We start from the raw sequence: 22380 nt of genomic DNA, 5'->3' as shown, positions 1-22380 counted from the left end.
GTTCTCCTCTCTAGCTGTCTCTGCAGCCATTTTATTCAGACAGGTTGGGAGTGCATAGCAGCAGGCAGCAATTAATCTCTCTTCATCTTTGAACACCTTTCTGTACTGATTTCAAAGGCATCTATTGCTGCAGCTCCCACCCCACAAGGGCATTTATTTTGTTCTCATTCAGAATGTGCTTTTTCACTTAATTTTAAAGGATTGAGATTTTTATTCCTAATGGCTGCAAAATACTGCATATAAGGATTTCATTTATCACTGTCAAAACTGGAATATATGAACAGCACTGGTGATATTTAAATGTAATTTTTTTTTCATTTTTCACATTTACCTTCAGAAAGGGACTTACCTGGTATTTTCATTTACTTTTCAAAGAATATTTTTCCTGCCAGCCAGAAGAACAAAGTTAGCTATCTGGGGAAGCATTTGCATTCTGACAAGCCCAGCTAAAAAGTTTCTGTTTACAAAATCCCTAAAAAACCTAATCCATAAAACTGAGCTACTGTCTCCTTTAACGTATTTTAAAGGGACAAAGAGAATTAATTTACTTCACCTGGGAAGAACTTCTGCAAATGCCCCCTCATTATTTTTACTCAGCTGAACACAGGTTTAAGTCAAAGCCATTTGCTTGACCCTGCTAAATGTGACAGACAAAAAACCCCCCAAAAACCCCCAAAACCAAAATAAAACAACAACAAAAAAAAACCAAACCAAAAAAGGGAGTCTTTTAAGTGCAATTTAACTCTCTTCATTTAAATAGCTCAATTCATTCAAAACATCACTTATGCTAAAGGCACAATCTACCAGATACACAGAGGTAATATTAGTGTCTATTTCACATTTATTATGAGTTCTGATGTTCTGTGAAGAAGCATTAAGGTCACTGGTGTATGTACTAAATGTGATGTGTATTTAGGAGAGTAACAGTACAAACTTGCTTAGCTGAATGCTCACAGCCTTTGGTTATACAGGATGTCATCATATAATGTGTATTTGTATAAAAAACCACTTGAATGGAGTCTGACATAAGTCGGCTTGAAATGCATCAACACTTAGTCAAATGCTTTCATGCTAAAGATTGGTCTATGAGAGAGAGCATGTGTTGTATCGCCTACATAAACTACAGATTTAAAACAATAATAAATCATAATTAAAATATTTTTAATATGTTGTCACCGGGAGAGCCTTCACTGACTGGCAGATACCCCTGCTTGGAATGACTTGTTGAGTTCCCATCAGGAGGCAAACAAATAAAGTCCTAAGTGATAATGCCACAGGCAGCACATGAGCTTAGAACGGATTCATGGCCTGCTGACTCCAGCACTGTGCTTGGAAAGGACTCTTGGCCTTTTCTCTTGCCAGGACTGGACTGCATCTGACAGTCATGTTTCTGGCTTTATTTAGCAGCAAAATACTGTATATTTGATCCATTGTGCTTTATCATCTGCTGCATTTGGTTTCTATGAACCTATGCATTTCAAACAAAGTTCTGTATTTTCTTTCTAGTAAGATGAAAGCAGATGGAGACAGGCAACCAGGCTGGTTAACACTACTGTTTTCTTCCCTGGAAAAGGTAAAGAAAGAGTGTTACTAGTGAGCAGAGTACTTGGAGGGCAGGTCACCCTCCAATTACTCTGCTCCCCAGAAGAGGACTTTCAGGCATTGTTTCGCTAGATGAATTGCTTGTTTACTATGAAACTTTGCAGGAGAACAGGATATGTACAGCTCAGGGTGCCTCTTCCTGCTATTCAATTAATGAGCCCCAGTGCTGGGTACTTGGCTCAGCTGGAGCACCCAGCAAACCTGCTCCCCTAACAGGATTACTGACCTGATCCCTCCCTCAGCAGGGCTACCAGAGTCTGAAATTTGACACACGGCCTCAGAGCTCAATTAGTTATTTAATAAGTTTATGACCAAACAATCTGCTGATTAAGCTTTCATTAATTAGGTTGGCAGAAATTCTGTTTCAGAGGGATAGCGGCCTCTAGAGTCTCGGAGCAGGGTTGGAGGGTCCTTGTGTTTGGCCTGACACTTCTCTTTCCTGCTCCAGAAGTACCTGTGAAAGCTGTTTGGGTGGCACCTGAGGATGCTGCCAGATCACTGGGGCATGGTGGCCCTTTGGGACAGCTCGATACTGTGGTCTGGTTGTTACACCTGGGGCAACTCAAAGGCTCCTGCTGCTCTCTTCTTCTCTCCTCTGAAGTTTTGCCAGATGGTGACGAGGGAGACAGGCAGGGTTTATTTAGGGCAGCTGAAGACCTCACAAGTTTCAAAGGGCCTGGCCTGTCATTTTGGTATTTTGATTGGTGGGGGGGGGGTGCCTCACAGAGAGGAGTGGGAACCCCTTTCCTCTTCCTCTTTTAGAGAGAATTTAGAGAAAGTTCATGGCTTCACCTCTGGCTTTGTTCTGTGGTTTATGCTCTGATGGATGGGGCTCAGTGGGTGCTGCAATCTGTTCCCTGCAGGCTGCCTTGGCTGAGAGGGCAGGGTGCTGCCACCTTCCTACTCCAGGTTGGCCCCTGCTTTGGTAGAGAAATCAGGACTGGGCTAAGGGATTAGTCCCAAACTATCATAAATGATTACATCTTTTCCCATCTGCAAGGGATCCTCTGTCTCCTTTCTCAGGCAGGGCTGGTATCTGTTGGTGTTAAGACACTGGAGGATGGCACAGGGGATGGCAACCAACTGTTTCATGTTCCTTAATGTTACATGTCCTCATGTTACAGGTGCAGGGCTGAGGGCTTGGCAGCTGCCTTCTCCTTACACCTCTCAAAAGGGTTGGTGACAAAACACAGCCATGCTTCTAAGAGGCAGAGGGAAACAGGACTGGCCAGAGAAAGCTCATGTCCCTGCTAAAACGCCTAAGAAAGAGGCTTGAAAGACAAGATGAAAGACAAAGTTCTGGCTGTAGCTGCTTTAAGAGCTGCAGGAGAGGAAACAGGGCTGGGGGATGACAGATGCCATCCCTACTGCAGAGCCCTGCAGCTGGAAATCAGACACATGCACTGCTGAGCTGAAGCCTCAGTCAAAGGAGCAGCAGGTCCAGTGGCAGCGAGAGCTCAAAGGGGCTCTGGGAAAGCCTGACTCATGCTGAAGACAGCAGTAATGTGCTGGGAAAGATGATGACAATTCTTAACCTAGAACTCTGACGTCATGAGTTTGTGTCATGGTTTAGTATTTTAATGCTGATGTACTTCATGCTTTTGTTACCATTTGTTGGTGGAGCAGTGATGCTCAGAAGAGGTTTGTTACCACAAGCTGCCAGGTGCTGGCATGTCCCTTCAGGGCTGAGGTTATGGCACTGCCACCCCAGCCTCGCTTGCTGCCAGACCACAGGCAGCCCCCAAGGAAAAAGGATGGGTGCTAATGCACTTTTGGCCTGAGCAAGGTTTACCACTGCTTTTGGGGGGCAGTAAATGGGAGTTTAGGCAACGGGGAGGCAGGTGTTACCAAGACTGAATGTGAGAACCCTTCTCTCATGCCACACACTACTGATTTTGCAAAGACTCATGCCTTTTGATTGGCAAATGGGCCCACCTCCTTCAAACAGCTGGCAGGGGAGGTTCCTGATTCTGCCTCCCAGCTGCCTGTTCTTAACACTGTAGCACTAAAATGAGACTGCTGGCAATGCTGCAGCTGCCACGTCCCCGCTATCTGACCCTGTCTCCTAAATGAACCACTGAAGCAGAAATTCTGGCAGACCAACATTTTTACCTCCCTCCCGAATGGTCAGCTGTATGCACTGAAGGAAGGAGAAAATTCCAGCTTGGATTTGCTTATCAAAAGACCATTAGCTAAGGATTTTCTAAGGTGCTTCTGAAAGAAAAGGAAGGAGACATGCAAAAGCAATACAAGAATAATCATAATTTTTGTGCCCCTTGCATGCCTGGGTCAGGTATGTGTTGGGCCACAGCAAGCACACGTTCAGCTTCACCTGGCACATTTAAGAGCCAAAATTGCCAACTGTACACCAACGTAAGGTTTACTGTTGTACAGCTACCTGTTTGGCTGCCTGACTGGAGCTGTGGTAAGATGAAAGGAACAGGAGAGTAGAACAAAAGAGGAGAGAAACAGCCTGAGGGTCTCAGCAAACAAGGCTTTATTGCAGTAGAGCTAAGGGACTAAGGAGTGTGCATAGAAGACACAGTTGCTTGCCTGAGGAAATTAAGACAAAAGAGAGACTATACATAAGGACTACAGGCGGCTAGAATGGTGGGTGTTTCAGTGATGCACAGCTCCTTTTAATTACAATTTCAGTTTGAATTATCTTTCAATAATTAAGATATACAACAGGCTTTAACTTTTGTACACAGAGACTTAAACACAGTGAAAGTCAGTTTAATTTAATGATGGAAAAGGGGAGTGAGGAGAGTCAAGATACAGACTTTTTAAGGGTCAGGGACCCTGTTAGGGATTTTATAAGAAATTACGTGCCTGCTCTTCAGTCAGGTTGTGCTGCTGGGTGGACAGACAGAGGTGAAGGGAAGAGCAGATGACAGTGGGAAGATCCTGTCTGGCTGCTAATGGAGCAGGCAGAATGTGCAAGGAACAAAATCCTGCAGACTCCAATGTAAAGCAAAAGATGTGACAGCAGGGGGGTATAAGCTCAAGGCATGCTGAGATTTCAAAGAGTCTTTGCAAAGATACAAGCTTGCTTTGTGTTTCTTTTTGCTATGCAGTCTTGTAAAAGAATCTAATTTTCCGTTCATAATCTGATTTGAATCAAGAACAGGTTTCCATTGCCAATCAACTGCATGCAGGCTAACAGTATCGACTGTTGGCTTTTTTTACCTTATTATTTCTCTCCACACAAGCCCCAGGTGTAGAGGGATTCCTTGTGGAATATAGGATACCCCAGGAGGGCTTGGGCATCCCAGGGCTGTTGCAGAAGTAACCCTGATGGGGCCTCAGGCTGAAAACAGGCTTGCAAGGCACCTGCTAGCTGGCAGCCTTGAACAGCCTTGGGAAAAGGTATACACTGGTCAGCTCCCTCGCTGCTTAGAGGCTTTCTCATGGGAAAGGGGTGTGAACTTTGGGAAAAAGTGCAACTTGGTGTAACCGAATAATAAAACTGGAGCACAATGCTCAAATCGTATCGGTGTTCGTATCGTGACTCTGGCTGGATTCCCCTGCTCCCGGGACCCCCCCCCGCTACACCCAGGAACTTTTAGGTCATACTGTATCTCAAATTACATCTGGGGACAGAAAACAAAGGTGACAGGTTGATCTGTCCTTAAGACAACTTCACAGAGAAGTGACATCAGAAACTCACTCTGAATTGGGATGTCTGCAGGAGACAGTGGGAATGAGGCACTGGGCTCCCTGAGGAAAGAAGGTCAAGCAAATGCAGGGAGGATGGAGGAGCTGGGGGTGTGTACATACAGACACATGCACGTTCAGTGACTCAAGCCTGGAATCTCTTTCTCTCGCACACTGTGCTGGAAGGAGCCTGGTTTTTGCCAAGACTTAGACACAAACAGCATTAACACTCAGCTTTCCGGACAGCCTCTCCATCCCATTGATGCTGGCAGAGTCAGCACTGAAAAAGGGAGAGCTGTGAACAGAGCGAAAGCAGGGCAGAAAATACTCTCTGCTTTCAACAGGTCTCTGAGGCTTCTAACAGCTGCATTTGTGAGGTAAATGGAAGGGCAATGCTAGGCTTCGGGGAATAAAAAACCTTTAACTTTTCTTCAGCAGAGATATGCAGGAAGCCCAGGGACTGACAGCCTTGTCCTTTCCAGGGATGGCACTTAAGTCAAAATTTGGGGACACTGGGGTCTGAAGAGCTGTCTTTAACAGAGCTTCTCCTTGGACAGTGTGTGCACTGGGAGACAGTAAGGATCATCATTTTCTGATCATCCAATAAACAATCCAGCAAAGCCATCTGACTGAGGAGACATGTCCTGACTTGGAGCTCATACGGATGAAAAATGAGGACAAACAGAGAAAGAACTCAAGCCAGCAATTTTTTATCTCCTGCATCTGTTCCCTGGGTGCCTGAAGTCATATCGACTCAGTCCGATGACAGAAACAAGGTTTCTTCCTACCAGGTCTCCAGGGTCCACTAAAATATAAAGGAAAGCAAGCTGCATCTCCTCCCCTGACCACACTAAGACAAAGCTGTCAGAACAGTGTCACGCTGTCTGACAGTATCATGCCTGCAGCGATGTCTGGTGGAAAAGCCAGAGAGAGCCATTGCTCTTCCACATCCCTTTGGAGAGAACTGTACTGGAAATCAGTGCCAGAAAGTATTTTCTCCTGTGAATTTCATTGATTTCATGCTTAAAAGCAGCGAATTGGAACAAACAAGACCTCCAACAAAGTGTCCCTGCTATGTCTGTTCTGGAGAAGGTGCTTTGCAATGGCAAATTAACAGTAGCATGGAGACATAAATTTGGGGGTTAAGCCTACCACACTTTGTTCACTGGAAAGGCCTCAGTGGCTGGGAAAGTGACTGTGATTTTTGTACCTTACTTGCGGTGTTAAATGCGCTCTGCTTACTTTGGCTGACCTAGTGAAAACCTGTACTTAGGATTTACTGCTGGCTCCATAACCTGATCATATGGAACAGACCTCATGAAGGTCAACCAACCTCTAACAAAAGTGCAAGGAGCTAGGAACGTGAAGGAAAAGAGCACAAGTCAGTGCTTGGGTAGATGGTGCCCAGGGGGCACTTTGTGGAAATCTCTGGGGACCACTTGAAAACAATTGGGTGATTTTTACACTGCTGGACTAGAAGAGGGATCTGTATGTAACAGATCTGTATGTAACAGTCCTTCAACAGAGGCTTTGAAGGACTCTCCTGAATAGTAACTTTTTCAGTAATGTCTATTTACAAGTCATGTACTCCTGAGTTTTCAGTTTTAGGGCCTCAGATATTCTCTGCTTAATTTTTCACAGTTCTGTGATCCTGCCTCTGGATTATAGAGCTGGTCTGTGAGGTTTGACAAGTTGCCTTTTTGTTGCATCCCACCTTTGAAAAGTTTTAGTATTGTTCTGTAACCTCGTTAGATGTTTTGTTTGGAACAATCAGCTTTGTTCTAAACTCTTGGACCACGAAAGAGAATTTATTTTTTCTGGACATCAGTTTGCTGCAGACCAATATACACTTTTTCCCAAGGCAACCTCCACACCTTTAGCAGTCTTGAACACCCGCCCACTGCCTCCACTCCTGTCCTAAAGTCTTCATAAGAACATCAAAACCGTGGTTTTCACATTAAAATAGTCAACCTCACCCTCCAGGATGGATTTTAATCTTCTTTGATTCAAATCCATTCCCTCATTCTACAGGAAAAAAAGCAGGACATTCATAAAGGAAGAAACGTGGGATGGGATGATTCATTTGCTTTTGTTTTCTTCTGTGTTCTCTTACACTATTTGTGGCATGCAGCAGGTAGGGATCTATGTGTGACAACCAGCCTCTGGGTCACGATCTCTTTCTGCAAATCCCCTTAAAAATCCTAATCACAGATGAAAAAAATCCCTTTGCCAATCTAAGACAAAAGTGCCTTTTCCAAAGGCTACTTGAGACATGACCAACACCAAGAAGAGCTCAAATTGGTCTAAGAAATGGAGGTGTTGCACAGTCCCCTTAGTAGCTGCTTGATTGTCACCTCACACAAACACTTTAATTTGGTTCTTGTACACTCTGTTAATGACCTGTGCTAATGCCCTAATGTTTTGCTAGGACACAGTAGGTACAAAAATCCAGCTGCTTGCTCATGTTACAAAATCATTCAGCATTAAGGAATGCAAGTTAGGAACTAATTTCCCTGTCTGTGCACTGGAGTCAGTAAGAGATACAAGAGAGGAGAAAATTAGTTTTAATATGTTTTTGAATTCAATCAAGAAGGTTTGGTGAATTAAAGAGAAAGAAGAAAAAGCTGTAATTTAAACTTTAAAAGAAGAACATTTATAATGGAGTGAAAATCAAGCAGCAATTGGTTTTTTCTTGTTTACCACAGGGCATGCCAGAGGACTGCTTTATACCAGTGCATGCAACTCACTGAAGTCTACCCCTGCAAATCTGGCTGTGGTTATGAATCTGTGTTATCTGAATCCAAAAGTGTAACTAGACAGAAGTTTTGGTTTTTTTTTTTTTTTTTTTTTTTGGGTAACGAGCAGAAACTATATGACATCTTAAAAAACCAGCCTGGAGTCCTAGCCAGAAACAGGATCACAGGATTACTTCAGCTGGAAGGGACCTCACGAGCTTTCTAGCCTTGCTCAAACTAGCATCAGCTATAGGATCAGACTGGGCTGCTCAGAGATTTATTCAGTCAGATTTTCAAAACCTTCAGGGTTGGAGATGACATGACCTCCCCGGGAGAAGTTTTCCCATGCTTGACTGTCCTCATGGTGAAAAAGGATTTCCATAAGGTGAGAAAAGTAACAGGTTGGGAATGAAGTACCCACCAGATGCTCCAGGCAATTTACTGCCAACTCAGGCACGATCCTGTCATTCCTCAATAGCACAGAGGAAGTTCCACATGAAGCTTTTCCTTAGAACTCTCCAGATTATCCCGGCCATCTCCCATATGATGGTCATAACCAGGTAAATGCAGACAACTGGACAACTGGCACTGTGTTTTGTTTCCTTTAGTCCTGCCCTTTTTCCGTTGTCTATCTGCCCTGCTTTGATGCAGAGGAGATTACAGCCTAGTTCTAGGTCAGATGAATGTGCTGTAGAGGGTTCCATTCACCTTATCAACAAGACCCAAAGCAGCAACAGCCTTCTCTAAAGAGGTCGTGACTCTGATTTCCAGCGAGAGGGAAACTCCTGGGTACCCGGGAATGTTTAATTGCAGATAGAAAGAAGAACATTGCGAACAATGGAGCTAAGATCATGTCCTTGCATTGACCATCCCCTTCCAGTGAAGGACAGGAAACCCAAAGGACCCAAATTCAAACTCAAGGACGGTTGTGTATTGTAGCTGTTCTGCACACAGGCAGATGGGAATCAGCTACGTGAGCTCTGAGGAACCAAAAACATGATATCTGCCTGCACAGAAATAACTATGCCAAAGTTTTGCTTTCACATTTTGCTTAAACCCCTGCCCCATGGATCAGAGGCTGCATAAAGCCACACTTCAACCTGACAGCTGAAGCATTCAGGCAGAAACAGAAACTGAAGTTGAGTCTTTCATGTTCTGGCTGAAAGTGAGTAGCTAAAAAAGGCATAGCTGCTTTGTGACTTGAGTGTCCCAAACTTTTTACGGCCAAAACCACCTTGTGAATTAGACATGAATTTGTGAAGGATTTTTGAACCATCAGTTATATGTTCTTGCAGTGAACTTAAAAAAAACCAACATAGTGCTAGAATTTACTAGGGAGTCTACTCCCAGAATACCTGTTTTTCTTTAAAAAAATGTAAGCAAAACCTGAAAATCCAGATTTAAAAGGCAGCTTCCATTACGGATTTAAACTACCCATGCTTGACAGAATCACTTTAAATATTAAGTATACTAGCCCTGTTCAAGACACACTTTTTAGCAGTGTCATTTATTATGTCAAACACAGTTTCTCAGATGAGCTTATACAAAGTAAATTGTCTCCCTTGTACTATTAATCTGTTCTCCCAATTTTCTAGTCCTAGAACCAGTACTTAAAGTAATTAATAAAAATCCTTCCTTTTTTTGAAAATGACCTCTTACTTTCAGGCTGGGTAGTGATGGGGGACAGAGAGGGGATGTTTTCTGGCATTGGTGTAACTTGGGAGCTGAGTTGCAGCAAAGGGACTGCCAGCAGCCCACAGGCTCTGAAACACCTGGTGTGATTAAACCTTCTTCTCATAGCCAGCTCACAGTTTACTCATGGCAGAAGGCAGTTTAAAACTCATGAGCTTCAGACTAGTGAGCTAGACAGAACTCCGCCATTCCTCCAGAACACATTAACACCTGCTGACTTGATTGTACCAATTTCACAGCAGTGATCAAAAAAAGAAGGTATGTGGGTTGTTTGGAAAAAGTGGGGATTGCCTTCCACTTAGAGCAGAAGGCAGAAAAAACCCCAAAGTTATAGCAAAAAAGGAGATGGTTTAGGGTCTACAGTAGAATTACCTTAAAGCCCCATAGAGGATTTATTTTGTTGTGCTATAAACAGTGTTACTTTATGACACAAAGGGTTGGAACACTCACAAAGGCTTAGGCTGAATCAATTCAAGCTCTTAAGGTAAGGAACAAGTGGGACAAAAAAGGCAGAGAATTAAGGGAAAAAAATATTTGGGCAGAGTTCAGGTGAAAGGGACATGAGCAAGAAGGAAGGCAGGAGTCACTGAGAGCAATGGCTCAGCTGTGCAGTCTCTAAAAGTGAGGATGGATAATTTCACTGATACAGAAAGTGGGAGGAAGCCTGGGAGAGGAACAGTTTGCAAAGCAGCATGGAGAGAACAGGAGTCTACTACTAGTAGGAGGCAGACACAAACAGATCACAATGATTACAGAGGCTGGAGATGATTCTTTGATAAAGGCTTGGCTCTTCCTCCCAAGAATGTACGTGTTACCCCTCCTTTCCCCTTGTAACGGGACTTGGGGAAAGGACATAAATATTGTCTATGGGGCATGTTTTCCTATATGTCAGTTTAGAAAGAGTTTGGACAACGCTCAAACATTTTAAAATTTGATGAAGAATTCCTCCTTTTCCTTCTGGAAGATGTTTCAAAAGGGACACCACAGCTATTTTGCACAGTACCAGGCTGCAAAGTCTCATTTCCATGAGTGATGCAGAAAAACATACCCTCAGCACAAGCTATTCAGCCATGATGCAGGCAGCACTTAATGCTTTTTGAATGACAGTTGTGTTTAACAACTGGACAAATGGGATCAGACTGTCCAATTACTGCTATGACTTTTTTCTTAAATAAAATTTTATCTTGGTAAATATATGGTATCTGTAAAAACAGCTTTATTTTCCTTCAGCGTGCCCTGCTTTATAGAGAATGACTGCCAAGAGGAACAAGGAAAGAACTGTGCCTGAAGTTTGAGGTTTGAAAGAAACAGAGAGGTGCCAGAAGACTTTCTACACACGGCAGAGCAGGGAGGCTGTGGTCTTTCCTGGAGAGGTCACTGCCTTGTTCCTGTCAGGAGTGAAGTGTCAGGGTACAGGCAAAACTCCCTCTTAGTCCCAGTCAGGACTCTGAAGGTTCAGAGGCCTTTTTGCACAACTAGTCCCACTATCCTCACTGCAGCTTAATTCCCATTCCTAAAGCTTCTCCATAAAGCAGTGGTGTGGGTTGGTGTAAGAGGCTGAGATGCTGACAACAGCTGAAACTGTTGAGTTGCTTCTACCAGTATGCAAACCTAGAAAACATGTGCCCAGCACAGGCACATACTGCTTCATGTCCTGCTTCAACCACCCCTCCCTCCATGGAGAATTACAGAGTGGTTTCTCCTGTGCTGCCTCCTGCTTTTGGGAATTGCTCCTCCCAAGGCCTCTGGACTGAAACTGATGGACATGATGAAATGTGACCGTTGCTGACTGGGCAAAAACTGTACTTAGTTTGTTGCTGTCACAATGAAGATGGGGTACACATGGGGTACTTGTCCTGCCTGCCACATTAGAGCTGCGCCTTGCAGGTGGTTCTTTGGCTGCACCACTGGCTGGGTCTGGAAACAGGGGGTTCTGGTGTGCACAGCTGGATGTGACACTGTCTGCTCTGCCTGGAACAAAGACTTGAGTCACAGAAGAAGGGTTCCTTGGGTGTACCTCTGTTCATGCTCAGGTGAGGTCTGTATCCAGGACCACCATGGTACCCTCCCCTAAAAAGAAGTCTACTACTTACAGGACACATAATATGGATGACATCCTTGTCTATTCTGCTCTCCTGCTGTGGGGGAAAACAAGAAAACAGGAAAGGAAAACAGAAACCAAGGTTTTTGTGTTTTTCTGAGTTCTGAGTCTCCAAAGGATTCTTTAGTATCTCACAGAAGCAACATGAAGTTTTCAGGTTGCTATGAACATCCTCTGTGCCTAAGGATAGCAGCTAAAAACCAAGAATTGCAGTGACTTTACTATACCAGGACATGCTCCTTCCCTTTGAGAAGTGTATGTTATTTCTATTTAATAGAGCTTGATCTGCTGATGGAGCATTTTAGTTCCCACATTCAATAAGCAGACAGTAACCTTTCCCTGTTAAGAGCTGAGTGTGCAGCACAGAGAAGACAAAGTGGCAGCCCACATCACTTGAAAATCAGAACAAATTCAATTAACCATCAAGTACAGTTTAAGGCTCATCATTAATAAATCAAACACATTAAATAAATGCATCACCCAACACTGTCTGTAGATGCTGTGGTCTGTTCTGGAGCCAATTTACATTAATTATACTGGACTATACTTGCTTCCTTCAAGCGCTAGGCAGAAACTCATCTACCTTTGGAGACATCAGAAGGAACTACAGAAATAGCAACACCTGGGTAGCTCAGAACTGGGGAAATGTTACACTGGTGGAACCTACATTTAAGGACACAGGGCTTTTGAGAAGCCAGAGAACAGTATTACCGCCCTTTTCTGTGTTGATTTTTTTAAAGATACCGACATCTGAGCAGGCAGCCTTATCATCTCAGTTGCTGTTAATCTTTTTAATGTCAGGAACAAGCTGTAAATCACCTTTGGGGACCTCTTTCTTTTAAACCAGTTCTCTACATACTTCACAGAAAACAGTGATGAGAGTAACACATACTTGTGTAACAAGACCTCTGGACAGACCACTGTGTGGTGCTGCCTGCTGGGTTTAGGCTTTGCTAGACCAGGTACTTTTTACTGTCCTCACTACTTCAGTTACTGAATTTTTTCTCCTTTTTATCAGAGAATCTCAACAATTTGCTCAATTTGTTTTTCCTCACAACCTTCTGAGCTGCTTTTCATATTTGAGGTGACTGACTATAGTGGGCAAGACAAAGAAGAGAACCTGTAATTTGCAGCTCTGGGCTTCTCCTTCAGGCATGAAACCCCCATTCAGGCTCCGGATGCTGTGGCCCATTCTCAATACAAAATAAAATAATTTATGCAGAAGCAGATCTTCAGGATTACCTCTCCTTTCTAGACTACTACATTGTAGACACCATAAAAATATGGAGTAGCTAAAGGATGGCCAGGTAATACCCCAAAATTATCCAGTTACCTTACAGTTTCCTTCTTCATGACTTTTTACCTGAAGGAGTATTAGCCAAGAGTGGTGTGTGCAGCACAAGATATGAGTGGGTGTGAGTCTGTTGGCCTGTGAGGTGTGTTGGTACCCAGGAATGTGTCATGGGAAAGGGGCACATACCACCGTGGAGGGCTGGGACAGGCCAGTGAAGCCCTGGTGCAGTGGCATAACAAATCAAGCAAAATTGCAGTGATACAAAAAGCCAGGTCATTTGGTGAACATCATGCCACATCATTCCCATATTCTTGTGCTCGTGCTCTGCTTCTTGGATTTTGGAACCTCCCTTCCCTCTGTCGCACTCCCTCACACATTCCTTCCTGCCTGGAGCTCTTTGTTGAACTCCAGTGATTGCTTTGTTCCAGTTTGTCTGAATGGCTTTACTCTTCACCCAAGCCTGTCTCAGGCACCTCTTTCTTTCTGCCCCTCTACTTCTCGTCTAACTAATCTGCAATAATATGCCTGTCAGCACTGGTTTTCTGCTCTCATCTTTGCAGCTCTGTCTGCAGACAGCCCTACTAGCCTTAATGTGATGCAGCTGTTCACTCTCTCATCCTCTCCAAAAAGAGCCTGGAAATATCCTACAGGAAGGATGCTACCATAAATCTGTGTACACCATTTCTCTTATGAATGGAAAGAGTAATAAGAGATTAAAAAAACGTTTAAATAAATGCCTCCCAAGCTCCGTGAGACTTCCGAGTGGTGGGCTGCGCTTCTGTCTTCATGAAGAAAATCAATAGCAGTGCTGTATTGTTCCTGCTCTCTGGCTTCCATCCCGCCCTTCCCCCCCACCCCCCCCAGCCCTGTGCAATGCACAGACTGTGTTCAAGGAAATGGGTGCTCCCAGGGGAGCAAAATGGCTTTCTGCACTTAAGGTAATGATGTCACTTGAGGTCGCCATGCAAACAGTTATGGATATGAAAATCTGTAGTTTTGTCAACAGAGCTGGAACCTGGGGACCTAGCTTAAGAGTTAGAGCCTTTTTATAAAATGTTTCCCTAATTTACCTACAGAGCATCTTCCCAGAAACAACAGCTGCTGTACCTAATTAGCATTAATCACCTTGTTACAGAAGAGCAACTGGGAATAGTACAGTACTTGAAATACTGACAAAATGATACACTAATGGCATTGATCTGTCCAGCCTACTTCAACTTCCCCTTTATTATTCTGTTTTCTGTATGAACAGCTTCAGAAGTCACAAGTTTTGGAGCAGACTGGGAAGCGATGATGCAGAAAAGGAGCCACAGATGGGGGCAGATCCAGAGCCTTTCAGCCTACGCAAGATGCTTGCTGCCTGCTCTGTTTACGACTGCACTTCCCAGTTCTGCATCCTGACCTGTGGCAAGAGCAGTCCTGGAAGGGGATCTCTGAGCATGGCATCCTTTTGAGAACACTGTTCTGCTGTGTGCTTCGTGGCTTTTCAATGGAGAGCTTTAGGACAAGCTCTGAACACACACCCTACCCTAGGAGAAGGGGTTAAATACCTACGCCAACTGAAAGATCAATCTCAGAAGCCACATGGGGCAGTCTGTCGTTTACTGGGATCAGAGACCTTCTGTAAAGTTTCAGCCAGAAATGCACCAATTTTGTTAAGCTGAACCCTGAGGGCTTTGTAGTTCTGACTGATACTCCTGGTACTATTCCTCCCAGATCACACAGCAATTCAATATCTGCCATGAATACACAGCAGCAGGCTGAAGGGCAGGAGCTAACAACACAGACATGTCATCAGCCTCTGTCTCCAGATGGATTATCTCCTCTGTTCATTTCAATCCACCAAGATGGGGCTCAGTCACAAATTAGTTTTGTCCAAGTCAGACACACCAGGGAACACCATTCTCTATGTCCTTGTGACAGTGTTTTTGCTGCTGTTTAACCCTACCAACTCTGCTTGGTCTAAGTGAACAGCATTCCAGTAACTTCCTTGAGGTCGGACTCAGTTTCTCTAGCTTAGACACTTAGTTTTTACGTAATTTTATGACCCCTTCGAGGAACCTTCCAAAAACTGTGCCTTATTCCCTATGTAGTCCAAGGAGAGGAGGTGCTTACATCTAAGGCCACAGGCACCTTAGAGGGCTGAAGGCTGATGTGAGTGTCTCTGCCTCTCCCCCACATGCTCATCTGCAGACAGGCATGCAGGACATTTACTGCCAGGCTCTCAGTGTGGTGGATGTGCTGATGAAGATGCCTCTCCCACAATCCCTCATCCCACCTGTTGCTTGTTTCGCAGCACTCCAACCACTTTCCACATTGCCCATTCTGTTTTAACACAAACTAATGTCATCGACTGCTAGGTAAGAAAGATGCAGACTGCGGGTAGGGATTTCAGAGCAGAGAAGGGAAATTAAAAATGCGAACTAGAAAAGCAGATGGCATAAGCTTCATTAAAATAATATCTCGTCTCCTGGGAATGCTAGGAGGATCTGTTGCCTTCCAGTGGATGTGGTGCCCTGAGATTTACACGTGGGGATTATTCTGTTCCTCTCTCTCTCCTTATCATAACTCTCCTCTGTTTTCAAAAGGCTTGTGGTATGTGCTCCATCTGGATATGGCTCCTAATAAGGATGTGCTGGAGACATCTCCTAAGCACTAATGTACACCCAGCCCCCAACCTGTGCTGTCAGGAGTCTCCTTATCAATGATCTGAAAGAAAGAAAGAAGCATGGCTGAGCCTTGCAGCTCCTGATAGAAAGACAAAGTGTGAGTGTTAGAAAAGGAACAAATTCAGAATTAATATGGATACAATATCAATAAGGGGCTAAAATTATGAACTGTGTGAACTGGGAGATCTTATTTTCCCTTGGTGTGAGGTTCTTTTTCTTGATGGCCTTAGCATCAAGCACTGTTCCATTTATAAACCACGTGTAACCTTCAGGAAGTCGCTAGAAATATAAGACAGCTGTGAAGTTTTTCCTGTATCTAACTGACCCCCCTCAAGCAAACACGTAGCCAAATGTATTTATTTAGGGGTGAAGAAACAGCCAACGAAAAGACCACTCAAGCAGCAGGATAAATCTGTGTGCAGTTTTCACGCTCTTTCTGTCACACTTCAATCACTGCAGTGTCTGGAAGCAAATGTTGTATTCATGCTGGGTTGGTATTTAATTGAGCTCACTTGAACCAAACTTCCAGCAAGCACATACGACAGATTTATACATGAATCTTTGCAAACTGAAAAATGACATTTATCAACCTTCCATCAGAACATTTGACATTTGAACAATTGATTCTGATTTGACAGTGAAAAATGCCACCATCCACATGGAAAACCTGCAATAGGATTGAACCCCTAGATGCTACCATCCTCAACAATGGCTTGGCCAGTTAAGCTACTAAACATTTGTGTACCACTTTAACTTTTTCTAGCCTTAAAGCGATTAAAAGAAAATCTGACAAGTTTAATGCAGAAGGGACAAAAATATCTAGTCAGGGGAATGGGGGCCAGAGCTGGGAGATGCAACGATTAAGCTGCTAGAAAATTCTAGAGGCTGGGCAGATTTTAAGAATAAGAGCAGCAGGAGCTGGTGTGGATTAAAGGCATGTTACACTGGCGACAGACAATACTGTTAGTCTCATTTTGCCTCAGGTAACCTAGAGCTCATCTGGATATGGCTAAGAGTAGAGAGCTGATCCAAGTGCTACTAGGTATGTGTTCACCTCATTAGAGGGACACTGTTTCCACAGAGAGGTGTTGGAGCAGACTTCTCTCTGGAGACAAGGCAGGAAGATGCCTGTCAGTCTTGCAGGACAATTCCCCTTCAGCAAGTAGGTTTCACCCACTATTATCTTCATAAGCATACTGTGGTCAGCACTGAGTTCACTTGGCGGAAGCACCAGCTGGAAAGGAGGTCCTGGCAACAGTGTGCCTCTACCTACTACAAAAACTGTTCAAACACTTCAATGCCTCCCTTTGACTCTTTATGCCACTCAGCACTGGCTAAATGAAATAGAATTTTTCCTGTGTGGAAAAGCAGAAGTTCTGGCAGAAAGGCTAATCATTCTCTTCTATCTGATCCCCAGAAAAAAGCTTGTAAATTCTGCAGAAGTGTGACTGTGGGCTATTATCATGTATTAGTCCATTTATATAATTACTAACCTTCCAACTAACGTAGTCATCTCCAGTTGATAAATTCCAGCTTACAGAAGATCGAGTTTCTCCTGTCTTATTTTTCTCATTTCTATTATTCCAGTTTTCATTGTTTTATCCTCTATGCCATTTCTGAGTCTTTATGGGACTTGTTCCTCCCAAATATGCTCTACTAAATTTTCTTTGCCGACTCCTGCTTTTTACGTAAAAGTCATTAATGAACATATACATAAAATGACTATTGGAGAACTCCATCAGCAATGTCCTTTCTCCTGATACTTTCTCCTTCAACACCACCTGATATGTTTTGACTTCCCAAGTTTCTTATTCTACTGGCTTTATTTATAATACTGAGGTTTGTTAAGGATCTTCCTCAAATTACTTCTCCATTTAATTTGTATGAATTGAACTTGCTTACCCTGAATCCAAACCTATTTTCAATGATTTGATCTCCTAAAATGCTCTCATGACTTACTAAAGCCAAGTCTAAAAAAGCACCATTTCCTGTCACTTTAGTGAATCTCAGGAGGATATTTTTATTGCCTAGAAAGGCAAGAATATTGCAGACTTACCAATAATAGCATCAATTGCTATCTAACCGGTTTCCTGGTGTTAAATTATCCAAAACAACTACTAAGTAATTATCTGTCTAGTAACATTAAAGAACTCTCTTGGCAGTGAAAAAGGATCTTGGTGTCATATGGCATGCTGGCAGTAATTATTTTTTACCAAACTATGAATTGTGCTGTTATTAACACACACTGCTGCTCCCTGCCTTTTCCTGAAAAGCAGTCACTGGTTTTAGAGTATTCATGACTTGCATAACCACCCTCAATCAGCTTCAGCAGCATCCTCTCAACGTCACTTGTTCTGATGTGAAGGACAGCCAGGGGACTCCTTCCTGCTCCTACACTTTTTTCTACACTTAGATTCCCCTTTTTTATCAAAAAGCACACTGTTCCTTTGGCTTGTCTGTCATCAGGTTCTTGAAGCTGTGTGGCTAAATAGTTGCTCAGGTTTCGAAGGCAGGACAGGCATGTGTGGACTGCTCTTGTAAGCATTAGCCTTGAAAGGAAGCAGGGTCTTGTGCTAACAGGATGATTCTGCTTCCAGAACTTAGTAAATATTGCTCAGAAATAGCAAGACTATTTGTATGAGAACCTTTACAGACCTAAAAGTCCTCCATTTCACAGTAATGCAGCTCTGTCTTTTCCTGGTAGTGTCTCAACTCTCTTATCCTTTCCCTTTTGTTTGCAACTATTCTGTCTTCTCTTCTTTTTATTACAGTCCTTCCATAGTATCTTCATTCTTTACCTGGCCAAGCCTTGATCTGAGCTTAATAAAAAACCTGTAGGTTTAAAAGAACTATGCCTTGCTTTTAAGGCATAGCTTCCTTTCTTTACCACGTCCACGGATACAGGGGCTTTACATGTTTGTAGGTCAGTTCCCTGAGTCACAGCAGCAGAATTACAATGATAAAACTGCTCTGCGAGCAGCTTGGGCCTTGCTGGCATGCTCAGCCACATGCACGGAGATCTGCACATGATCTGGTATTTCACGCCTTGGATTCAGCCTTTTCACTCTCCATCAGCAAAGACTCACCTAATTTCACTTGAAGGGGGGATGGCTTATAGTTCATGGCTACAGTCTCTCCCTCTCTTGTATCACAATCTCTGTCCGAAATAGCTGCAGCTGTTGGATCCTGTTAAGAAAGAACAGAAACAAAACAGAATGGTTTAGCTGAAAGTTCTACGCCCTCTTCTCTGAGTGGCTATTAGGCGACTCCACCCCCTTCACATTCAGAGGGAGCAGAGAACATGCTGAAACCCAGGGGCAAAACACAGAACTTTGGAAGCACATTTACTATCTTAAAAGTACCTCTGGAAATGCCAAATTTCAACATCAGGCTTATATGATGGATGATACTGGGAATATAATGTGGATGGTGGGTCACCAGTTCAAATTCAGCCTGGGCTGGCAGTAGTCCCAAATAATTTTCATGTGATGACTCCTTGGGGTGTTGTATGAAACACATTTACAGTTTCAGATGAATTCCAAGTGGACCACTCGACCTCAAACTTAAAACTAAAAAGTTTGAGACCAGGTCTATGTGAAAGTCCAGCTTGGAAGGAATGAGGGCTACACAGGTAGGAGAATTCAATTTCTGGTCCCTCTTGGGAGCTATTTCATGGCTGACAGGAAAGATCTGTCAGCAGAGTACCTTTCACTGTCACTAAAATTCCCCCCCCCAAAAAACAAATCTCCCCAAACACATTCTGCTCCTGCCTCCTGGCAGACAACATGTACTGAACTCTGTGGTACAACACATCAAAAAAGAGAGAAACTAACTACCAACTCAGACAGTTCTACCACTGATAAAAATATCTGAAGTCCTTCCACAGCAAAGTGCAAACCTCTCCACTTAGCACCATAGTGAAAATTAAAACTGGTTTTCAAACATGTTCTTATTCCCACCTAGAAGCCAGAAGTTAAATTGAACATGCACATACATATACGTGTATGTAAATTTGGGTATATCATAGGTAGAGCTGCACAGGCAAAGCAAACGTTCAGCTTTAGGTCCAATATATGAATAAACCATCACTTGTAAGAAACGGAACCAGGCATCATAAACTATATACTAGAATACTATTCCAAACCGGTGAATTGATATTGTCTCTCTCTCTGTTTTTGGAGTTTTTATTTTGTACACAATTTCTTGTAAAATGCAACTCATCACAGCACTGACACCTGTATGCAAAGCAGAGTCACTGAGTTTCAAAGCAAGATAACATCACTCTTCCCTCTCAGTAAAAAAAAAAAAAATCACTTGTTGAGGCACTCTTCTGCCTGCCTTCTCCCTGCAGTGCACTTTAGCTCTTTTTAATACACTGTGCTTAAGAGAGAAAATGTAATTTTTGAATTAGGCTCTACCTTGGTGGAAACGGGTTAAATAACATATGTAGGGTTGTAAGATTTTATCAAAATCCTGCTCCTTTGCACTACCCAGTAGACTTAGACAGTACTTAAAATGGATGGTGCTTACAAGACCTCGCATTCAAGGACAAGGGCAATTTCTTCTGCTTTCACTCCTGTACTTCTCCTCTAATGTAGCAGTTTAGTGACTAGTTAAAAAGGTAAGAGCAATTTGAAAACCAAAAAAAAAGTCTCCAGGAGAACATTTAGGCATAAATCACAGATCAGCTCATGTGGTATCCTTGGAACATGGATCTGGTCTCAAACATGCCCAGATGAAAGGAATAGATCAGAATCCAAGCTACAGGAAAGAATCATCATGGTGTGGCCTCTCACCCTTCAGGGGAAGGGAGCACCCAAGATTTGTAGATGCTTGGGGACAAAAGGAATGTTTGAAGTTAAAAGGTTCACAAAACCTTACGAAGTTCTGTTAGTAAATTACACACTTGGCATGGAAATTGGTACATTAGTTCTTGGCCTCCTATTAAGCACCCAGCAGTGGATTTAGGATAAAAGAGGGAGGTCACAGGAAAGAGAAAAAGAGATACATCCCAGAGAGAGATGAATTAAAGAGGGGTAGAAAAAAAGAATATAAGAAAGAGAGAAAGAGAGAGAGATATCACCAATCCTGGCTCCATTGCTGATGCAGCTGATGGGGAGTGCAGGGTCCTGGGGTGCACACACACCTGGGCTTTGTGGGGGTACTTTTTATGGATGAGCTTCTGTGCACTGGAGGTAAATTTCTCTCTTTCTATGTAATTCAGTTACTGTGCACAGTCCGCTCTCCCAGACCTTTCCAGAAATGGGCTGGAGGCTTCAGGGTATTTGGTGGTCTCCACATCCCCCTACAGTCCATGCCTGCTTCTCGACCTCATTCCTACACTTGGGCTGTGTTGCATTGTGCTTATCTCCAGGAGCCAGGACAAGGATGTTTGTCCCAGAAATGTGCTGTTCTACCTCCATGTGGGCCCTTCTCCAGCCACATTCTCTATTCTTTCTTACAGTGTGTTATTACTAACAATCCTTGGCTGCTATTACCAACAATCCTTGGTTGGCACCACAGCCATCCAGCTATCAGTGTTTGAGACATACACATAAGCTCCCTTACCTTGGGGCTTCTACACATGGGAATAGCTAGATCACACAAAGGACATGTCTGTCTGTCAGACATGCTAGAATCCCTCCAAGAGGGATGTTTAAGATGCTAAGTGGCACCATGTAAGTCCAGGCTTCCTGGATGAGAACCTTTTCTCTGCCAGTCTGGGAAAAGGCAGGATACAGCCATTTCTAAGGAACATGACTCCAAGAGCTGGATGCGTCCTAGCTGTTACTGAACACAATAAACAAGTCCTTGGAGCCCCAATATGCTGGCTGCAGGAAGGCATGGGAGTAGACATATTATGGGAAATGACATAGTGTGATGGCCACATACTGTCTTCTGTGCTGGTGCAGTCCAGCAGAGAGTCCACTGAACTCAAAGCCAGAAGCCCACAGGGCAGAGAGGGAGTCTGGCCATGCCTGGACTAGTCCAGGTTCACATTGTTAAAATCATGCTAAAACTCTAAATCCAAACCAGCTCTTACTTTTCGTGGCAAACTGATTTGCTGACAGTAGCTTTTCCTTTGTAGGTAACCTGACCGTGACATTAGACATCCATTTGCATCAACAGAGGGAGGGGAGAAATGTTCTGAGGTGCCTTTGAAGATTTGAACTCTGAGCCTGGACCAGTGGACTCAGCTGGAGAAATCTCCAAAATGGGCTCTAGACCAAACACACAGAAAAGGCTTCCTTGGCCTCCAGAGAAAACTACGATGATTTTCAAGAAGTGATTACTTCCATTCTATCTAAGACACTCATCTTAAAAGGAGATGAATCTGTCCTTGGAGATGCATTTCCCTCTCCCCACTGTCTAGAGAGGAGGCCTGGTGGAGCTTCTGACACTGGAGGTGGAATGATGCAGGACACGGCAGTGGAGTCAGCCCTAGGAATTCTTCCCCAAGGTTCAGCACAATGCTTTTCAGCCCCAGCAGCACATGTTACAGCTGAGTAGGAGATCCACGACTTGCACAGAGAGATCGCAAGCACCATCAGTCTGGGCGACCACCACTGCATGCATGGGCCAGGCCCACTCCTTCCAGAGAATAAAATGGATTTGAGAGGAAACCGAGCC

At 43.7% G+C, this 22380-nt stretch overlaps 1 protein-coding gene across 3 annotated transcripts in view; it reads right to left on the bottom strand.

The window, feature by feature from the left end:
- The window catches only part of FAM219A (family with sequence similarity 219 member A), a 96415-nt gene that overhangs the window by 20544 nt on the left and 53491 nt on the right, over window positions 1–22380 (bottom strand). For all 3 annotated transcript variants that reach the window (XM_032095582.1, XM_032095581.1, XM_032095583.1), the window contains exon 2: window positions 18837–18936. In XM_032095582.1, coding sequence (XP_031951473.1) covers window positions 18837–18936 — 100 coding nt within the window. The remainder of the gene's footprint in view (window positions 1–18836; window positions 18937–22380) is intronic.

This window comes from Corvus moneduloides, chromosome Z (genome assembly GCF_009650955.1).
Source record: "Corvus moneduloides isolate bCorMon1 chromosome Z, bCorMon1.pri, whole genome shotgun sequence".
Classification (NCBI taxonomy): Eukaryota; Metazoa; Chordata; class Aves; order Passeriformes; family Corvidae; genus Corvus; species Corvus moneduloides.
This window is presented reverse-complemented; position numbering and strand designations above follow the sequence as displayed.